At 34.9% G+C, this 21,746-nt stretch overlaps 1 protein-coding gene across 3 annotated transcripts in view; it reads right to left on the bottom strand.

Moving 5' to 3' along the window:
* Positions 1-7,612: 7,612 nt before the first annotated feature.
* The window catches only part of arhgap27l (Rho GTPase activating protein 27, like), a 67,718-nt gene continuing 53,584 nt past the window's right edge, over positions 7,613-21,746 (bottom strand). For all 3 annotated transcript variants that reach the window (XM_049476087.1, XM_022668104.2, XM_049476088.1), the window contains 6 exons: positions 20,240-20,362; positions 17,985-18,083; positions 17,747-17,824; positions 15,246-15,380; positions 13,898-14,003; positions 7,613-12,569 (listed from right to left, as the gene is read on the bottom strand). In XM_049476087.1, coding sequence (XP_049332044.1) covers positions 12,392-12,569; positions 13,898-14,003; positions 15,246-15,380; positions 17,747-17,824; positions 17,985-18,083; positions 20,240-20,362 — 719 coding nt within the window. In that variant the 3' untranslated portion in view covers positions 7,613-12,391. The remainder of the gene's footprint in view (positions 12,570-13,897; positions 14,004-15,245; positions 15,381-17,746; positions 17,825-17,984; positions 18,084-20,239; positions 20,363-21,746) is intronic.

Here is a 21,746-nt window from a genome sequence, read left to right on the forward strand (position 1 = left end):
TACTGTACTACAATTTTTTGCAGGTTACACATATATTTTAATTTTTTTTAATTAGTTGTAGTAATTTAATTTACTTTCTAAAAAGTTACATGATACATTGTACTTTAAGTGAACTACTGTAACAGTTGTTTTTAACACACTTTGCTAAAAATATATAAAGTATATATAAAGTATATTTGGAAATAGGTATTTTAGAAGTATATTAAATTACATTAAACTAAAAGCGTACTTCATAGTAGTTTATTTTTTTAAAATACACTATATTGTAATTTTTAAATAGTATGATCAAAGTTTACTTTGAAACATTTGATGAAAGCATAATATTAATGTACTTTTAGTATATTTTAAGTAAGTACATAAATCTGTTAGTATATTTACAGCATACTGAAACATTTCTTAATATGTTTAAAGTACAATTAAGTATACTATATATTTTTTTCACCAGGGTAGTAATGCCTCATTTTAAAATCAGGGCTCTCTGGATATTACCAGTGAGGTATGGAGCTATTTTGATCCTGGATAATGGTGTAAAAAGCAGTTTATCAAGGCAAAATATGCCCTTAAGCATCCGTTGTAATGGGAAGAGTGATGGGCAAAAAAACACAAAATTACTGTCTCTCAGAAAGCTAAGGGAGAGCGAAGGTGGGTGATTTAACAAAAGTAAGTACTCTTTATCATGTTTTATTACAACAAAAGTCAATTTTACACCAGAGTTCTCCTTTAAGTGTGGAGCTTAAAGAACAGTTCAACGTCAACTCAAGTCACTTTTTTGATAGAGCACCTAAAGTACTTCTACTGAAGTCTGGTTCTCTAGTACTTTATACAGGGGTTGGACAATGAAACTGAAACACCTGGTTGAGTTGAGGTGCACATTGAATCCTGCCGTGATTTGATCAGTCGTGGTTTTATGTTTTTGGATACAATCCGGGTTTGCACCCGAACATCCCTTTCAGACAGCTTCCTCTTACAGCGTCCACAGTTAATCCTGTTGGATGTGGTTGGTCCTTCTTGGTGGTATGCTGAGCTGACATTACCCTGGATACCGTGGCTCTTGATGCATCACAAAGACTTGCTGTCTTGGTCACAGATGCTCCAGCAAGACGTGCACCAACAATTTGTCCTCTTTTGAACTCTGGTATGTCACCCATAATGTTGTGTGCATTGCAATATTTTGAGCAGTAAAACTGTGCTCTTACCCTGCTAATTGAACCTTCACACTCTCTCACGCTCTTACTGGTGCAATGTGCAATTAATGAAAATTGGACACCAGGCTGCTCCAATTTAGCCATGATGAAACCTCCCACACTAAAATGACAGGGGTTTTAGTTTCATTGCGCATGTGCGAGGCTCGTGTGTACCAGGCTCTTTATCAGTGTGTGAACACATTGATGGTCTGAACTGCTGGCCTCTCTGCCTCTGCCCGCACAGATCTCACGCCCAGTGTCTGCCTCCGCAACTTCTGCAGAATCGCCTGCATTTCCACTGTCCTCCCTGCACCAGAACAGCTCATGAAAACAGTTGGGTCACACCGGGGTCATGTGGGACAAGAGTTTCTGAGGAAAAAGAGACCATCTGCTAGCTTACTGGGTTATCTCCCTGCCCAGACCCAAATGCTACAAGCTTATAGGCCCTTTAGTAGGCCTATAAGCATTGCTAATGCTAATTGCCCTCCTGTGCAGATCTCAGATCAGTTCTGCTGTCTGTCTGCACTCAGAGATAGAGTCTATGAGCTGTACTTTTCTTAGGGGCTAATTCTGGAAGCATGTGATTAACATTAACTAGGTTCCCACAGGACAGCATCTAAGCAGACGTTTGTCATTGTTAGCTTCACAAACTAGCATTATAGTCCCTGTGGAGCTGTTGGAGCTGGCATGGGATAAACAGGTCCTGGATCAGTGTAACAGAGAGATTTTGGGATTTTAATATGGGCTTGTTTTGGGTGTTTTTGCAACATCTTTAGGCAGTTTTTGATCCCAGCAGTGGATTTTGTGAATATGTGCTTAAGTTTTACACACTAAGAAAAGTAAGTACAGATTTGTACTTAAAAGAGTACAAAGCTTGTCGCTGGGGCTGTACCTTATATTGAGGTACAAAAAAGTACCTTTCAGTGAAAGTCCTTTTTTGTACCCATGGTTTTTGTGCCAGTAAAGATTATAAAGATTATAAACATTATCATCAACTAAATTTGGCTCAAAAACTTGATGATCCAAAATTGTCTGGCTTTCAAATAAAAAAATGTGCAATTAAAATATATATTGTTTATTAGTACAGTGATGCAGAATACTGAATGTACTCTTTGGCTGGTTAAATGGTACAAATCTGTACTTATTGCTGTTAGAAATGACTTTGTACTTCAGAGGGAACAAATCTGACCCTGTAAAGACCAATATTGTACCTTTGAAGGTACAATTATAAAGAGTGTACCTTTAAGTACAAAAAAGTACTCATATCGTACCTCTGTTTTTTAGAGTGTATGGTCAGTGACCAGAAGACCTAAAATGGGATTTTCAAAGGTCAAATTGGTTTAAATTTGTTAGAAACAGTGGTGGTCAGTCCCAGCTAAAATTTCAACATTGAATCAACGTTGATGTTATGATCGAATCAACATTAGATTTGGTGTTGATTTTAAAAAAGTCAATCAACATTAATATGGAAACGTTGATTCAACGTCATACGTTCAACCTTTAATTAAGCAAAAGAATAACATCACGGCTGTGATTTGTGATTGGTATTTGCGATAATATGACCTTGAGTGTTCTATTGCTTTCATACAACACTTACATTTTTTCAGGAAATCAATAAAGAAAATTTAAAGACCCTCAAAAAATGTAAAATGAATATGCTTTAATATGGACTGTACCTTCCTCCAAAAAGCAGTTCCACAACAAGTAAACTGTAACAGAACTGTAACTATAAAAAGGCATATGGTCTACATCAGGGGTGTCCAAACTTTTTTTGTTGGGGGCCAGAAGGAGAAATATATTTGAAGTCACGGGTCACACTCTGTAATAAACAAGTAATGAAATATACCACTTTAAATAATACTTTTTTCCTGATTATTTCATTTACACATCATTTTACTTTACTTACTATCTTTATCTTTGACAGTGTTGTGTAAACTTAGATTTTTCTGCGCTAGAAATGCGCACTCTCTCCGCTTTAAGACTCTTTGGTCCATTTTTCTGCGTTAGAAATGTGCACTCTCTCCGCTTTTAGACTCTTTGGCCCGTTTTTCTGCGCTAGAAATGCGCACCCTCTCTGCTTTTAGACTCTTTGGCCCGTTTTTCTGCGCTAGAAATGCGCACCCTCTCTGCTTTTAGACTCTTTGGCCCGTTTTTCTGCGCTAGAAATGTGCACCCTCTCCGCTTTTAGACTCTTTGGCCCGTTTTTCTGCGCTAGAAATGTGCACCCTCTCTGCTATTAGACTTTTAGACTCCGCTTTTAGACCTAGTGTTCAAACTTTGAATCTCACATTATAAAAACCTGCTTAACAGCGGGCCAACTTTCATTCTATTTCTAAAATACCTCACGTAGTTTGGACACCCCTGGTTTAGAGGTTACCTTGAAATCAGTGAAAGTTAAGGGGTTTAGTAAACATTAGGAGTGTGAAATAACAAATAATTAAGATACTAATTTTTATAGATATATATTTATTTTTGTATTAGTTATAAATATTATTTACCATTTTAATCACCATATTACTTTTACTGAGTGATTTACTTACGTTTGTTTTTTATTTGTTTACTTTTCATTTTGGCAGTTTTGGACCTCCATACCAAAAGGGCCAGAGGAAATTGGTGGGAAGTCTTGGTCCGAGTTCGAGTTGGGCATGGGATTGAATATTAACTTGAAGCTGCTAAATATCTGTTAAATAATTGACTGATTAGAAAAATGCATGAATGAGAAGATAATGTGTTCAGTGAGTGTGAATTTGATGTTCTCTGCCAAACTTAATGTAACAGGCCTTTCGCAGTTTACCCTAAACTAACATAAACGCAAGTCATGCTTGGTTAAAAAAAAAAATATCCTTACTGCGACACGTCCTTAGCACAACAGCATCGTAGCAGTGAGGACATGCTCGGGTAAAGCCATCAACACTGTTTATTTAAACACGTGGACAGACGAAACTGCCCGTAGTTGCAGAAACAGCCGACAACAAAGGCATTTAGAGCAGAGGTCAAAGATAGATAACTGCAAGAGGGGGTTTTCTCGTCTGTTGTGGGTTAAAGGCGGGGAAGTCTGCTGCTGCACTTTCTAAACACATTCCAGAACAAAGATAAGAAAAGCTGTAAAAGTTGTAAATAGCTTTTTATGACGAGCGATTACTGACCCTGCATAAACACACAGGTAATGAGGACATGCAGAATGCAGGTCTTGTTGTGTGATAATACTGTTATGGACCTCTGGAAAATAAACCTCTGCAATATAATCAAGAAGAAGATGGATAATCTCAAGCCATCAACCCGAGCTGAACCTCTTTAATTTTTGCACCAGGAGTAAAGACATAAAGTTATCCAAAAGCAGTGTGTAAAACTGGTGGAGGAGAACATGATGCCAAGATGCATGAAAACTGTGATTAAAACCACCAGGGTTATTCCACCAAATATTTTAATAATTTCTGAACTCTTAAATCTTTATGAATATGACCTTTTTTTCTTTGCATTATTTGAGGTCTATAAGCTCTGCATCTTTTTTGTTATTTAAGCCATTTCTCATTTTCTGCAAATAAATGCTCTAAATGAGAATATTTTTATTTAGAATTTGGTAGAAATGTTGTCTGTAGTTTATAGAATAAAACAACAAAGTTCATTTTACTCAAACATATACATGTAAATATTAAACTTAGTGGTCTCTTAATTTTTTTTTCTGAGCTGTATATATTTGGAAAGCTCAAACACTATAAAAAAACAAACAAATGACTATATTCAATATTACATGGAAACCATTAGTCAAAACATTGACCTTCTAGATTTTTTTCTTCCCACCACAATCTAAGACTCTTAACCAGACTCCTCATGCACTCCAACCCCCCCACCCCACCTGCCCCCAACAAACAAGAGATTAGATAGCAACATAATTAATATGTTCTATCCTAAATAGATTTATTGGAATCCTCACAGTTCTGTACTGATCTCTGTGTGTATATATGTCTGTCCTTGTGGCGGTCTGTTTGTGTGTGTGCGCACGTATGCATCAGTATGATAAACCTTCATAAACACACACACACACACACACACACACATAAACTATGTACATTATTACATACACACACCTGCACAATCCACATAAAACCACCTCAGTTATTTATTATTTATTATTATTTGGTTTAGCTACTTATTATTATTATTATTATTATTATTAATAATATTAATAATATTATTGTTATTATTATTTTTTATATTTTTTATATTATTACTTTCATTAATATTCTTTTTATTGCTTTTATTATCATTATATTTGTTGTTGTTGTTGATAAAAATAATAATAATAACAATCATTATTATTGTTATTATTATTATTGCTTATATTATTGTTACTATTATTATATTATTGATGCTTTTATTATTATTATTATTATTATTATTGTTATTGTTGTTGTTGTTGTTGTTGCTGTTGTTGTTGTTATTATTATTAATAATATGATTGTTGTTATTATTATTATTATTATTATTATTGTTGTTGTTGTTTTATATTTTTTATATTATTACTTTTATTAATACTCTTTTAAGTGATTTTATTATCATTAATATTGTTGTTATTGTTATTATTAATAATACTATGATTGTATTATTATTGTTGTTATTATTATTATTATTATTGTTATTGTTTTTGATATTATTATTATTATTATTATTATTATTATTGTTGTTGTTATTGTTATTATCAATATTATTATTATTATTATTATTATTATTATTATTATTGTTTTTTATTACTGTCTATAAAAGCTATCGTTGAGGAACGTTAATGTTCAGTCTCCTGTAACAGTATGGTGTAAGTTATGTAACAGAGCTCAGACTGCAGTAATGATTTCTAGGAAGTGTGGAGTGACGCTGGTTTAATTAAACGGAAACATGCAGTGTTAAAGGGGTGAAGCATTTGATAAGTTTCCATGAAAGGTGTGTGTGTGTGTGTGTGTGTGTGTGTTTGTGTGTGTTATTATGGGTGCATGGTGCAGAAATCATACATGACGCAGTACGTACACAACCGGCACGCTGTGTTCTGTACATTTACTAAAGAACATATGCATGTTTATGTCTTGTAAACACGCGCACACACCCGCAGACACTGCTCACTTACCGCCCCCTGCAGGCCAGCTGCTGACAGCACATCAGTATTAAGCCTGGGGTCAAGTCTTCAATATAAAGGAGGTATAAAAAGGTTTTTACTACAGAGCTCTTTAGGTGAAACAAAACAAAAACCAATAACGCGTGGCCACGACCTATTAAGACATGGCAAAAAGATAATTAAGTCGTGGGAACAACTACTATGGCCAGGAGTTCATTATCTTTTTTCTCATTTGAATAAGTCATAGCCATGCATTAGGATGTCTTTCCCACACCTAAATAGGTTGTGGCCACAAATTGGGATCTTATTCCCATGCTTTAATAAGTAATGACTACGCATTAAGATGTTGTTCCCACACATTAATAAGTCTTACCCTTGCACTTGGATCTCATTCCCAAACCTTAATTATTCGCCTCCACTCCTCTGGATCTTGTCACTGCACCTTAGTCATGACCTAAGTCATGACTACGCGTTAAGATCTTGTTCCCACATCTTAATTAGTCGCCTTCACTCCTCAGGATCTGAGGAGTGTTGTGACCTCGCTTTAGGATCTTATTCCCACACTTAAAAAGTCATGGCCACACATTAGGATCTCACTCCCATGTCTTAATAAGTTATTTCCACGCATTAGGATCTTGTTCCTGAACCTTAATTATTTGCCTTCACTCCTCTGGATCTTGTCACTGTACCTTAGTAAGTCATGACTACGCATTAGGATCTTGTTTCCACATGTTAATAAGTCACCATAATCTCATTCCCATGCCTTAATAAGTCATGCCCATGCATTAGGATCTCATTCCCAAACCTTAATTAGTCGCCTTCACTCCTCAGGATCTGAGGAGTGTTGTGACCTCACTTTAGGATCTTGTTCCCACACTTAAAAAGTCATGGCCACACATTAGGATCTCACCCTCACGTCTTAATAAGTCATTTCCATGCATTAGGATCTTGTTCCCAAACCTTAATTATTCGCCTCCCCTCCCCAGGATCTTTTTTCTGCATCGTACTAAGTCGTGACCATGCATTAGGATCTTGTTTCCACACCTTAATAAGTCATCCCCATGCATTACGGTCTCGTTCCCATGTCTAAATAAGTCATCCCCATGCATTACGATCTCATTCCCTATGAATAGTGACTTTCTATTGGTCCATTCTTCAAAAAAATTCAGCTAGAAATGCTGCAGGAGTAGAAAGTGCAGTTTCTTTACCCCCCATCCTCCACATCCTGCTGGTCCTGGGGATTGAACTGGTGAACTTCAAGTTTCCTACCTTATCTTCCCATCCTAGCAAAGCGACACCATGACAAAAAAAGGAAGCTAGATGCTTATTAGGTAAAAAAGAACTCAGTTTATTGAATGTAAAACAGAGATTGAACAGAGGTAAACAGACTGAGCGGAGGTCAAATAAGCACCTGTCCACTCCTTCAGCGTTTAGTCACAGTCCAGCAATGTTTACCATTTGTGTACTACAGTCAGTCAGCGACGATACAAAACTGACCTAATGACACAATGAAACAAGGAGTGATCATTTTGTTCTGGCTTTCTGTAAAGGGGGTTCACATTGTCCATGAAATATAGTATACAACAATATAAAAGAAAGTGATTTCTGATAAAGAACCTCCTTTTAAATCATATAACCAGTGTTAAAACCATAGAAAACACTTACAAAATTATAATTAAGTTATTAACTTGAAGAATAATATTTATTTGTAAAGAGAATCTACTGTTGTCTATTTACAGAGCCTTTATTATATATATGAAATGTATAACCTCTCTTCCTATAGACATTAACATATGTACAAGTTTAAGGATATTTATTTAACATTTATTTTTTTTATTTAACCACATTAAACAGGAATATGTTTAATAGCATGTTCATAGCTCTGGAGGGTAAAATACAATATATGGACAAAAGTATTGGGACACGCACAGAAGCTTTTATAGCATTCATTCTAAATGCATAGTCATTAATGTGTAGTCGGTCCCCATTTGCACCACTCTTTTGGACACTTAATCTGTAACTGTACTTTTAGGAAGCAGTTAGCTTAACTTTTTGCAGCAGCGGAATCTTATTTCAGTAGCATGTCTGAGTTCAGAGAGCTCTTTAAACACATCCATTCTTTCACTAATTTCCATGATATTTGATTGCATGGCTAGGTGCTGGATTTTATACAAATGTGGCTGAATGTGACTCAGTGTAACACCTGAATTCAATGATTTAGGCGAGGTTTCTCCCATTACTTTTGTCTATTTAGTGCATTTGGAAAGGCATAGGTTTTGATGTAGTTCCACAGTAACAATGTTTTAATGCTTATAATAGACAGACTTTCATGTATTAATTTCTTTGTTCGGAACAGGGACCTACAGGTGCATCTCAAAAATATTTTATATCATTGAGAAGTTGCTTTATATGAATAATTTAGTTCAAAATGCGAAACATTATATATTATATAGACTTATTACATACAAAGTTTTCTATTTTAAGTGTTTATTTCTTTTATTGTTGATGATTATGGCTTACAGCCAATGAAAACCCAAAAAGCAGAGTCTCAGAAAATTTTAACATTATATAAGGCTAATTAGTACCTTTGGCACTGTGGGCAGTGTGCCAAGTCCTGCTGGAAAATGAAATTTGGCATGAAATGTTAAATGTTCTGGGAAAACACTGCACTGACTTTGGACTTGATAATAAAACACAGTGGATCAACACCAGCAGATGGCATGTCTCTCCAAACCATATCACTGATCATCAGTAAATTTTGCATTTCATTTGTAAATCAAGGGAGCAGAGTCTGGAGGAAGAGTGGAGATCCACACAGTCCAAACTACTTGAGGTCTAGTGTGAAGTTTCTACAATCAGTGATGGTTTCACGCTTTTCTATGCTGACAATTATTATGGAAATGAGGATTTCATTTTCCAGCAACACTGCAGAAAGCTCCAGTATAATAATCTAAGTTTCTCAGAAACTGATTGTTGGGTTTTCATTGGCTGTAAGCCAAAATCATCAACAATAAAAGAAATAAACACTTCAAATAGATCACTCTGTGGGTAATACATCTATACAATATATGAATTTGAACTGAATTAAACTGAATTATAATCAAATACATTTTTTTTAATAAGGTAAGGAACAGAATTATGCTACGCATCTTTTCATGTGGTCAGTAACTGAGTGACTAGAGCTAATGCTTACAGTTCAGGGGTTCTTAACCTGGAAATCCCGACCCCCAACGGCAGGGGTGGGCAACTAATATTCTCAAAGGGTGACATAATACACTGGAACTGTTTTGGAGGGATGGGCCAATAGATTCACCTCAATTTGGCTTCATGTAAAAAGAAAAAATCTTGTTAAAGCAATAACAATAACATTGTTTTGATAAGAGATTTTTGGTAAGAGTTGGTGTGGCACAGTGGATAACACCACCCCCTGCCTTTGAGCTACCACATCGTGTGGGAGGGTCCAATTCATTACACTGACCCACCTCTGTAATAGAAATAACCTTGTAAGTCACTCTGGATAAAAGAGACAGCTAAATGCCATAAATGTAAATGTATATCATTATTAAATCAACATTTACAGTAACAGTGAACAAAATATTTATCTCTTGCAACAATAAATTTACTTATTGCAAAATATGATTTAATTTGTTTTGTAGTCTAATTATATAATTTGTTGTTTTTCAGTGCTTTTTTCTGTTTAGTGAGAGAAATCAAGTCTGTTTTGGGCTTCAGCAACTGCAATAAAGTACGATTCAGTTTCCGAAGTGGAAATGTGAAAGGGAAAGGGCCACATGTTGCCCCTGGGCTGTAAAATGCTTATTAAAGCTTGTTAAGAGTGCAGTTTAAATGCTCAAACAATGATGAACACTAAATCTATAACCACCACCTTCACTGAAATTAATTTAATTTACTAAACTTAACTTGTATATGGTTATTATAAGGTATATATTTAGGGACCGTAGAAAAAATACTGGACAAATAAGTAATGGATGTATTTAACTTTCTCAAAATATAACCTTGTGAAGTCTAAAAATGGTAAAAGATATACATATACTTGTTTTTTTACTGGTAGTCACAAGGTCTTGTTGACAATGTGTGTGTTTTGTGGTGGTCGCAGAGTTAAAAAAAAAAAAAGGTTAAGAACCCCTGCACTAGAGAACATGCAGCTTTAATAAGATCATGTTCATAATATCCATTTTCAGCAGACTTCACCTGAAAGCAGATTAGCAGAATGGCTCCCCTGAGTCACCTATGAATAGGAATATGAATCACTTACCAGGGCAGATTATATAATATTTTACAGATAGTTTAAGGATTAGTCTTCAATCGGTTTTGGCACATTAAACCACTGTTCAGGGTCCACTGAAGAGTCCTCATAATGGTAAATTGGTGGATGGTACTTCTCCCCTCAAGTCTGACTGGCCATTTTACAACAGAATCAGTCTCAAAGCTCAAAAAAATCCGAACATTTCCGAAATCAAGGCAGGTCAAACACAAAGCCATGTCCCTGTCCATGCTGTGCACCTAGGTTCCTTCCACAACCTCCTCCTGCGATGCTGAACATCTTTAGCCTGAGTGTCGTCAGTGGAATTCTGGCTGCTGGCTTCTCGTCCCCCAGCAGTCTGAAACTGTAAACATTGCTAATAAACACTGCTAAAGTTATCTAAAAGCAGTGTGTAAGACTGGTGGAGAGAACATGGCAGGATGCATGAAAACTGTGATTAAAAACCACCAGGGTTATTCCACAAAATATTGATTTATGAACTCTTAAAACCTTAGTTTGCATTATTTGAGGTCTGAAAGCTCTGTATATATATATATATATATATATATATATATATATATATATATATATATATATATATATATATATATATATATATATATATATATATGGTATTTCACTAGAACTGCAATAGAAACTGAGCACAATAAAAAGTGGTGATGCTAAAAAAAATACCAAAAGTCTGGCACTTCTAATAGGACTGCATGATCCAAGATAAATCCTGATGCTTTTAAAGAAATCAACAAATAAAATTTGTAAAAATGGTAAAATTTGTACATTTTTTACATTGTAAATGTAATACTGAAGACTATATTAAAGCTACACAGGAACACATGCAGAATTATTCTGTAAACTGAAGTGTTAAACAGATAATGACATGTTTTATACTTTATACTTTTAATTTTTCTAAATAGCTAAATTTATCTTTGAGGTAAATGTCTTCATCAGGGAGAGTCACCTGGAATAGTTTTCTCAGAGTCTTGAAGGAGTTCCTAGAGGTGATGAACAATAGTTGCTGCTTTTCCTACTGTTTACTATGTAATTCCATGTGTCCTTTAATTGTGTTCATGTCTTTAATATTAATCTACAAACTGCTGGTGCATAACGACAAATATGCTCACCAGAACAGCTGGAGAGAGATCAGAATTGTTTTAAAAGTTGTTGTGGAAATGGTCAAGTTTGCACGAAAAAAAGGCTTGAGAAGTGTAGTTGGGGCAGAGCCAACCGGATGTTTTTATTTTCCAGCAGTCTTTAGACACCAGCTGCCCTCTTGTGGAAGCCTACAGTAATACATGTAGCATATATAGGAGCATTGGGTCGCTTTGATTAATGAGCTCCGAGTTTGAGAAACTGTGGATTAAATGGGAATTAGATGTATATCTCAGGGGACAGTTATTAAAGCACAAAGCTTTAACATTAGGGTTATTTTGTTTGGGTCATTTTGGAGCGTTTCCATTGGTGAAATGGGCTGTAACAAATGCCAGTAATGAGGTATAATGCAGTCCTCCAACATTTAGCTTCTACCTTTACCTTCTTCTATTGTTTAGCATGTATGGAAACAAGTGTGGATACAGCATTTATCAATCCATACTATTTATTCCACCAAACTCTATTAAACCTCTAGACCTCTATTAACCAAGTCCATCTTCTCTAAACTTCTCCACACTCCCCTGTGTGCCTCACATTCAAAAAAACAGAGCAAGACAATAAGGCAGTTGAGATGTGTCTGAAAACACACAGCAGTGTTGGTCAGTTTCAGACTCCTGGGGTTTAAGAGGTAAGGGACTAATGAGGTAAGGGACACTCAGGCCGAACGGCTCATCTGGGACGGAAGATTTCAGTGAACTCGTTGAGAATGAGCTCCACGATCTGGTTCTGGAAGACCATGTGCACTGTGATGTTGCCGGACTCTTCCTCAGGCCGGAGCAGGGTAGGGCCAAACACTATGGCCATGCTCTGGACAGACATACGGTTCTCATCTCCGTGTTCAATCACCCTGAGAGACAGAGGAGGAGGTGAGGGAAGTGATATGAGGGAATATTCTTCTAAAATATCTACCAGAGCAAAGCCTGGCGTCTATTGAGCTTTAAAGCTGACAAAAATACTGCGTCTGGATTTTGTATAATTAAATAAAATTGACCTGACTTTTTGAATAAACCTGAACTATGTAATGAGGTAATTCAAAAAGTTTAATTGCTAGTGTTAAAAATATAAGAAAATCATTTTCAGATAAAAAAAAAAGATCCATAAATTATCAGATTAAAAAAATGAGAACCTTAAATTTAAACCTATTTGATTCAAAACTCAGAAATACATATTAAGGCCAAAAGTGAAACATAGAATAGATAGATTTGAATTTATTTATCTAAAATGTATGCAGTTGATTTTTTTAAACCTGAAAATCCCCTGTCTTTCTATGTTTTTGCAACAGAAAATTTAATTTAAGTTTAAAGTTTCTCAGTTCTTAACAGAAAAAGTCATTTTCAAAGTTTAAAATATACGCATTACGGCATAATATATTTCAAATTTAGTCCAGTAAATTTAGTTAAAATATTAAAAAATACAGAAAACTCCATGGGCATAATGTCTTTTTAAATTTTAAACTCTGAAATCACCAGTATTTTCTGGCTTTTTTACCCCCTGCACTGTTATAACTTAGAAACAACTCAGCCTCATTTCTTTTAACACCGTTAATCTAAAATTTTTATTCTTAGGGTATAAAAAAAGTCATGGTGAATAAGCATTTAAAATATAGAACATTTTGAATTAAGTGGAAGGAATTTTAATGGATAATTAGATTTATCGCATAAATCAATTAATTTATTTTATTTTTCAGTAATTTAGACAACTTGAGGCAAAGTAGGGATGCATCTAATTATTTTTGGGTAGTTAACTAAACCGACCATTATTTTTTAAATTAGTTGATTAGTCAACGATTTTTTCTGCCATGTCATCTATCACTTTAAAATTACATTTTGTCTTGGACAAAATACTGTGGTGAGTCAGCAGTAAGTAAAAATATATACATAGTAGAGGTAGGCAGTTTGCCAGATTTGCCTTAAATAAAGATAAAAATGAGCGGTTTAAAAATATAAAATTTGAACACCACTATCAGAGAGAAGGTAGAGAAATGTCCAGACCACATCAAATATCTCAAAAAAAAAAAAAAAAAAAAAGTAAAAGACTGTCCAAAGAAAAACTATTTGGAACTGGTCCTGTTGCTTGTTTGGTCTTATGTTAGTGACCCAACTTAAACCCCTTATAAGCTCACAGTCTGGCTTATGAATCAGCTGGATAAAAATGAGAGCAGAAGATCTAGCTTACTTGCGAAGGTGTTTAAAAAGAGCTTCCATGGTGTTGTGGTTGGGTAATGGTAAGCCTCTCACCAAGTCCTGCATGTAAGAAACCTTCTGTGCATAGTCAGAGATTTCTGCAAACAAACAGAAAACACAGAAATAAACTTTATATATTCTATTCAGAACACATAACACTTAAATCAGTAGTCAAGCTAGTAGTCAACCTAAAACCTGATATTCTTCAGTAGTCTTGTTTGCTGTAAAACTAGGGTTTGGTTTATTTTTTTACTGTTGTTTTTTACGTTAAAAACAAAAACGATTAATTTCAAGCCCTAATTTTAAGATTGAGTGTAACCTACTTTTGGACAGGTTTTGAATGAGACTCCTAATATTATAGTTTGGATCTAAAACTAACTATACAAAAATTATTACCAGTGCTGCCGACAGTATTAAGAGAGGCAATTAATCAGAAAACTTTAATGCACTTTTTTAATACATTTATTTAATTTACCAAGTTTTACAGAGTTATTTACTAGTTATTATTTAGTGATGTAAACACAGCATCACTACTGTCAATATGGATTAAATCTCATAATCAACACTCAAATTACCAAAATAAAAGTGTTTTTTAAAGGTTAGGAAATGTTTACAAAAATGTTAAAGCAGGTCTGGTATGTTTTATTACTTCAAAGAAACATATTTCAGCTCTTAATGGAAAAGATATGGTTTAGGGTTTAGTGGCTCTTTAAAAGTTGTAGTAATTTAATTGTTTGAACTGCGAGCTGAGCTGTCTGTGGTCCATTTCTTCCATTAATGCTTCTGTGCAGATAAAAAGTTGATTTAGTGATTAAATTAAAACTAATGAAAACTTAATTGAAACTAAACTGATATATTTTAATAAAATGTAGAAAAGTTTACTTTGGCCAGTTTGTAATGCAGATCATACCTAAAAATACGAGGGAAGTAGAAGTATTTTAACTTGTGATTAATCTTGATTAAATCATCACACTAGTTATTAGAATGAGCTCAGAATGTATTTAAAGAGGAATAAAGCAATTACTGTCTTATAAAGCTAAACTGTTTAAAGGTTATTCACTCTTATTCTGGATATAAACACAAACTCTAGTCTCATTTCTTTATAATGGCTAGTTTTAAGAATGTTTTTCTTTTTTACTTTTTCTCCTATGTTATGTTTAACATGATGTAGGCTAATAGAACACACAATGAATTTCCACAATTACTTTTTTCTTTTATACTCTTATTTTAATCTAATATTATTAAATGTTTAAAAAATCATTCCCAGCTTATCTTTAAAATGATCTACAGCAGCGTGAGACACTCCTGTAGGTTTTCTACTGAAGGCCTGATTCACTCACTGATGGCTGCGATGAACTTGTCGAAGAAGCTGTAGGGGAAGAGAGGCTCAGGAAGCTCCCTAAAAAACAGCTTCAGCGCTCCAGTGATGACGTGAATCTCTTCCCACTGACCATCATCCAGATCCAGATCCTCCTCTGAAAAACACACAGGAATTATATGGAGTGTTTTTAAGAGGTATTACATATAATACAGTATTTCGGTTTATGACAGCAACTATCTCTATTTAAGAGCAGGCAGAAGTACAAACCCTATACCTAAATATAGTTGGTTGTTGGGGTTCTATTGCCACTTCAGCACATATTTGGCTATTTGTGGCATACACTTGGTGTCCAGTAGGGCTGCAACTAATGATTATTAGACTAATCTGATGATTATTTTTTCGATTAGTTGATTAGTCAATGATTATTTCTGCCATGTCATCTCTAAAAACAATAGAAACAGCTGAACATTAGATATAAAAGACATTTAAAGCTCCACTAGGTAGGATTGAGATTTTGTGCTCGTGGGCTCCCCCTACAGTTGTAGAGTGTAATAAATGTTTCAGGCGGATTAGTTTCTCTTTCTCTTTTCTGGCTTTCACAGACATATTCGGTCTCTTTCCAGCTTCTGCCAGAGTGTCTGTATGTTAGTTTCTAAATGAACCAGTAATCCTTTTAGAACTGTTAGAACTAAAGGCCGGAAAGCAGGTCGCAGTTCTCGCGAGCGTTGGTCGCGGCCGCCTCTGAAAACTTACAGAGTCTAGTTTGAGCTCAGAGGAGCTCCGGCACAGACACAAAAGGACTGCTATTCCTCCTATTACACTTCAATGCAGCGCTGCAGTGAGTTTCAAGCTGTAATTTTACTTCTTTAAAAAAAAAAAAAATTGAGGAAACCCTACCTAGTGCTGCTTTAAATGTCTGAAAGTTGTTTAAACGTGAAAAGTACTGATATAAGTGAGTAAATATGTAATCTGTTGTGTTTAGACACTTGGACACTTTGGACACTTGGAGACAAACTAAGTTGAGTGTAAACTGTAAACTTCTGTCCCCAGCACTTTGATTAGTCGATTATATTGACTAATTGTTGCAGCTCTAATGTTCAGACAGAGCAAAGTTGTTCAAAGGTTCTTTCACGATAAGGGAAATATATTTAGATAAATATGGATTAAATTAAGTGTTTGGGGTTAAAATACGATAAGAACTTTCTAAGATCTTTCCTGGTGGGTTTTTTGTCAAAAATGTATGTTATGTTATTTTCTAGGTTCCACTCTTCTTGCCATTTGGATTTGATGAAGGACGTAAAATGTGTCCAAAGGTGGGATTGAGAACTTTGTGATTTCTTTTGTCGACGTTTTCTTTGCGAGTTTATCTGCCATATCATTTCCTGTCCTGTAAACCCACAGTGGCCTGAGATCCAGCAGAAAGCTATCTGGTATCTTTGTTTACTCAGAATGCTGACTTTTGCAAGTATTTCAGAAATAATGGAATGGTCTATTTTTAATGATTCCAAAGCTTGAAGGCAGGATTTGAGTCTGAGCAGTTTTTGATGTATTCCATTGTCAGTAGCAGTGCATATGCTTTAGCTGTGAAGATGGTACTGTGGCTTAGTTGGTGAATCTATACTTAAATAAAATAACAAATTCTCCAGTTATAGAGTCTCCAATAATATTTTTTTTACTTAAGTAAACGTACAAAAGTACATGCTTTAAAATGTACTTCAATAAAAAGTATTTACTTAAAAAATGGCTTTCTAATTTCTTGATTTTGAATATGTAATTAATCTATGTACATATTCACAAACAATAGTTTATGGTTGCACTGGAGCATATAACATTTTAATATCTGTTTTTAACTTACAGCAAAAAAAAAAAAAAATTACTTTTTATCTATTTACCAGTGGTGTGAGGCCCTTCTAATCCTTCAGAGAAGGTGTGACAAAAAGTGCATGTAAATAATGACATCATTTTTTTTATCAGGAAATATATAATATAATTATTGTAAGTGTAAGAATTTATTTTACAAATTAACTAACTAAAAAAAAAAAAAAAAAAAAAAAAAAAAACAGCAACTAATTCAAAGCATTAGTCTGTGTTTTTCAGTTGCTATAAGACTCTTATCTGACTGACAGCAGTACTGACCAATCAAAGCTTTTTAAAATGGCTTCTGCCCCCAGGTGTCTCTGCCTGGACCTTTCTCCTGATTTTTTGAAGGGTGTAATAATTAATCTATTAGAAAAGTCATAGGACAATCTAACCAACCAGATTCATGGTTTTCACAGTGGGGGCGGGGCCATGGCTGTCTAACCCCTTCTCTGTGCTTGGATGAAGGGGTTACGCTACGTGCATTGATTAGTCGTAAAAAGGAACGCGCATGCTGGATTAATTAAATACTGCATGGCACTGCTATTTACACAAGCAAAATATAAATTTACACCACCCATCTCAAAGCAACAATCCCTCTTCTCTTATTCCACTATATTGGGTTATTATTGACAACACATAAACGAATAGAGGCTGGTTTACCGTGATCAGCTTTGTACCGAAGCTTCTGGATGACTGCCAGGTTCCCACTCACTCTGTAGATGCCGTCGATGTTTAAACCTGCACAGAGTTAGAGAGCACTTAAGCACTTTAGACTAATGGTAATGGCTATTTTTTTACACTGGTATCTTTCAGTCACTGGTTTCAAAATACTAATTTAACAGTAGCAACCCAAGAACAAGACCACAGCAGCCTCCCACCCCACCCCCCATCAGCTCACCTCTCCTCTCCACAGCCTTTATGCATTTCTCAACAAATTTGGGGACAGTGGTGTTCTCCCGATGGCACAGCGTGTCCAGGTGACAGCCGAAGACATTATCTAGAATAAAGAGAGAGAAATTAGAAATGGCATATTTTGTACTTAGAGGTATCAGAATCAAGCTAATATCAGCAGATGCTGAATCAGATATCTGGGGCCAGTTGTTCAAAAAATGTAATCCGGATCAAAATTATCCAGATTTTGTAATCCCATTTTTTTGCTATCCAGGATCAGGTGATCTGTCATACTTTTAAGCCGGTTTTTCAAAGCAACATTGGATTGGATCACCCTGATTCAGATACACAGTTTTCAGGATTACCTAATCCGGATTACCAGCTATGTAAAGAACAGGTAGAAGAACCAACATGGGGTCACTTTAAGTGTTTATTTTGAGACAAAACATAAAACATAAACATCCACTTCCAATTATAATTTCTTTTATGACCCCTCATCTGCGCCACAACAAATAAAAAAAACATATACATTAACAAATACATTGTGGATATATTAAAAGTATCTAAAATAAAAATGTCCAATAGTGAACAAGATATTTAGGGTTCTTCATATGAGAAAGAGAGACCTGCATTTTCAAGCCTTGTTTTTAGGAGGCGGATTTGAAGTTGCACCCTGGTTTGCTGCAGTTTGGTCAGCTTTACTTGTTCCTCTGCCAGGAGAATCTGTGCTTCTGCTCTTTGAGTTTCTCGTTTAAGAAGTGTTTTATAGTAATCACCATTACTATTTCGCAAAGGATGCTTTAAGCTTCTTTTCTGAGCTTCTGTGACTGCTGGCTCTATCGGTGAGGATTCTGGTTGCTCAATAATAGGGCGAAGATCCAGAATAATTAATGGTACAAATGTATTTTTTTAACTTTAAAACTTTAATTTTAAAGTTTTACTACATTTTCTTCCTGAAATCCACCTTGAAATCCTGCCCCTTGTTGGGATCAGGTTAATCCTGCTTTTTTGGATCAAAGTTATTCAAATCCTACTGGAAAGTTTTGAACAACAGAAACTGAAGGTTTTATCCATTTACAAACTAGGATTGGATTACGTGATCTGATCCGATTTCAGAATGCTTCTTTCCCTTTTGAACAACCCGTTTTCCAAATTTGATCTAATCTGATAACCAAAATCCGATAAGACAACTGGCCCATGGGGATAAAAAAAAATGAATTTGTTCCAATTCTGTAACGATTTAGGTATTATTATTAAAAATGCTGTAGCTTTTCGTAGTGAACGTTCAGAAAAACTTGAAGCAAGCAAGGCCTTTAATGTTGGGGGCATTACTAGGGATGTCGTGGGGGGCTGGGTAATTGGTTATATATTGGAAGTAGAGCTGGGCGATGAATCGATTTTATCGATTAATTCGAATTTACAGTTTACGATGTTTTTTATTTGTGTCTTTGGGAAAAGAAAAGTGCTTCTCCCAGCGGAATGAACACAGCAGCAGAACACCATCCAAAGTAAAAAAAAAAAGCAACTGACACATCTTCCAACCGTGTACCAGGTTCTGCATGCACTACAGTTTATGATATTTTGCATATTCATGAGAGAAGATCATCTCATTTTATAGAACACTGGTACTAATTTTAAAGCTTTGTTTTGCAATTCAAGCCCAATGGGGAAAGTCTGTGCTTAACATCATATTAAATTGTACTTGTGCATTGTGTCAGTACCTAAACTATGCTGGAGAAAGCTTTATAAAGTTAGTAGATGTTCTCACTGTTTACAATATTTTGTTTTGCTTGTTTCAGGTTGCACTTTAACCACAAAGGGGACATTTAAGTGAAAACTAAATAAATAAAAAACTAGTTTTTAACAACCATTTCCTTATCATCTTTAATTTGATTTTTAGTAGGGGGAAAAAAAAATTAAATTTAAATTGAAAATCTGATTTTTTTTTTGGCCCAGCTCTAATTGGAAGCAAATGAAACGGTTTTCAAAAAGATGAATGTACCAGAGTTCCTGAATAAATTAAATAACAAAATTAATACATTTAATAAATTAAATAACAAAATGACCTGCCAAAAAAAAGACACTTCGAATCAAATCAAACAAATAATTATTTAAAACAAGTGAAACTAAGTTAGAATTAAGTGGATTATCCTCATAATATTACTACAATAATCTCAAAATGAAAAATATTAGCTACTTTTGCAAATGCTTCAGTTATAAACAACTCATTTTAAAGCTCTGTGATTTCAGACTGCAGCTCACCTTTGATGTAGCCCTTGTCTTTGACAGCCTGAAGTGTAGGTCGTCTCTGCAGGAACTTGCGCAGTTTGGTGCGGACGCGACCCTGATCTGTGTCTGCAGCGGATGTGGAGCTCTGCCTCACCGCTGAGTCAAATAACAAACAATACACATTTAGAACAAGATTTAATCCATATTTAATAAAACATGTACTGCCATTAGCTCAGATTCATTTTAAAACCCACCAGCAATGCAAAGCTCAACTGAGAGCTGAGGTTAAAGATTTGCTGCTGTAAGGTTTAGAACAGTGTATTGCTGTGATTAATACAATTTTTTAAATCCTTTAAAACCAATACTAAAAAGCTAAACAATATTGGTCATAAACGTTTGTTAAGAGCAGGGTAATAACAGAAAAGTGCTGGACTCTGGTCAGAAATCACACATCTGCCACTAGATGTCACCTTTCTATTGGCTGATAATTGCTGACAGGATGGCTAAACCACATGATCATTTAAGGGGTCATCCCGAGTAATCCCAGGCTGCTGATTTTATTTCTATAGAAGGTTCAGCTTTATTTTTATAAAGAGCAGAAATTAGTTATTTCTGCCTTTTTTCTCCACTGTGGTGTGTTTGATAGAGTGGGGCAAATGAACCCCTAATTTCAGGGTTCATACACTTTTAAACAATTAATTTCCAGTGTATTTAATGACTTTTTCATGACTATTCCATGTCTTTAAGGCAAATGTTCATGACCACACAATCTTTAAAACATCAGTGCAGAAATGAACAAACAATAATAATCTCATAAATTGATAATAGGCCTAAATTTAATAAGATAAAAAAAACATTCTTTAAGCAATGTTGACACAGAATCTTCAATAATAAAATGTGTCTCAAATCCTAAGAGATTTATTGTGTAGGGCTAAATAACTTAATTTACTGATCTGATTTGTTAACTTAAAATAGCTTCTCTGTCAATAAATGAAAGGGACATTCTAGGATTTTGGTACATTTCCTGTCCCACCACTTAAATTTCAAATGTACATATCCAAAATATCTAAATGACTATTTTTTGTGAAAAATGTACTTGTTATAAGACAAACTGTAAAATTTGGTGGAAAAATAAGCTCCTTAGATATTATTCAAAAGACCGAATACCTTTGGACCACCTCAAAAAATGGCCGTTTTCTCTTGTCCCACACATTGGGGGACCAACTCCTTTGGCAAATTTAACAGTTAAAATAAGCTCTAAAAAAATGACTTCCTCTTGTATATTGTTGATATGCATCTCCTTTACTTACAAAAACAACTTCTTTGGTCTACATTGTATTACATGTTACAGTTTTTATGCTATTATTAATTTGTGTCCCACAACATGCGCGCAACCCTGTTACCATAAGGAATTTTACCTGGCATAGAAAGAGTTAAAAATATTTGTCTACTGGCACAAAGGAAGTGACATCACAAGGACATTTTCTGCCCACATGGCAAGACCAAGAGTAAGTGCTCTAAAAAATTTTAAGTTTTTTTT

This window comes from Astyanax mexicanus, chromosome 3 (genome assembly GCF_023375975.1).
Source record: "Astyanax mexicanus isolate ESR-SI-001 chromosome 3, AstMex3_surface, whole genome shotgun sequence".
Lineage (NCBI taxonomy): Eukaryota > Metazoa > Chordata > Actinopteri > Characiformes > Acestrorhamphidae > Astyanax > Astyanax mexicanus.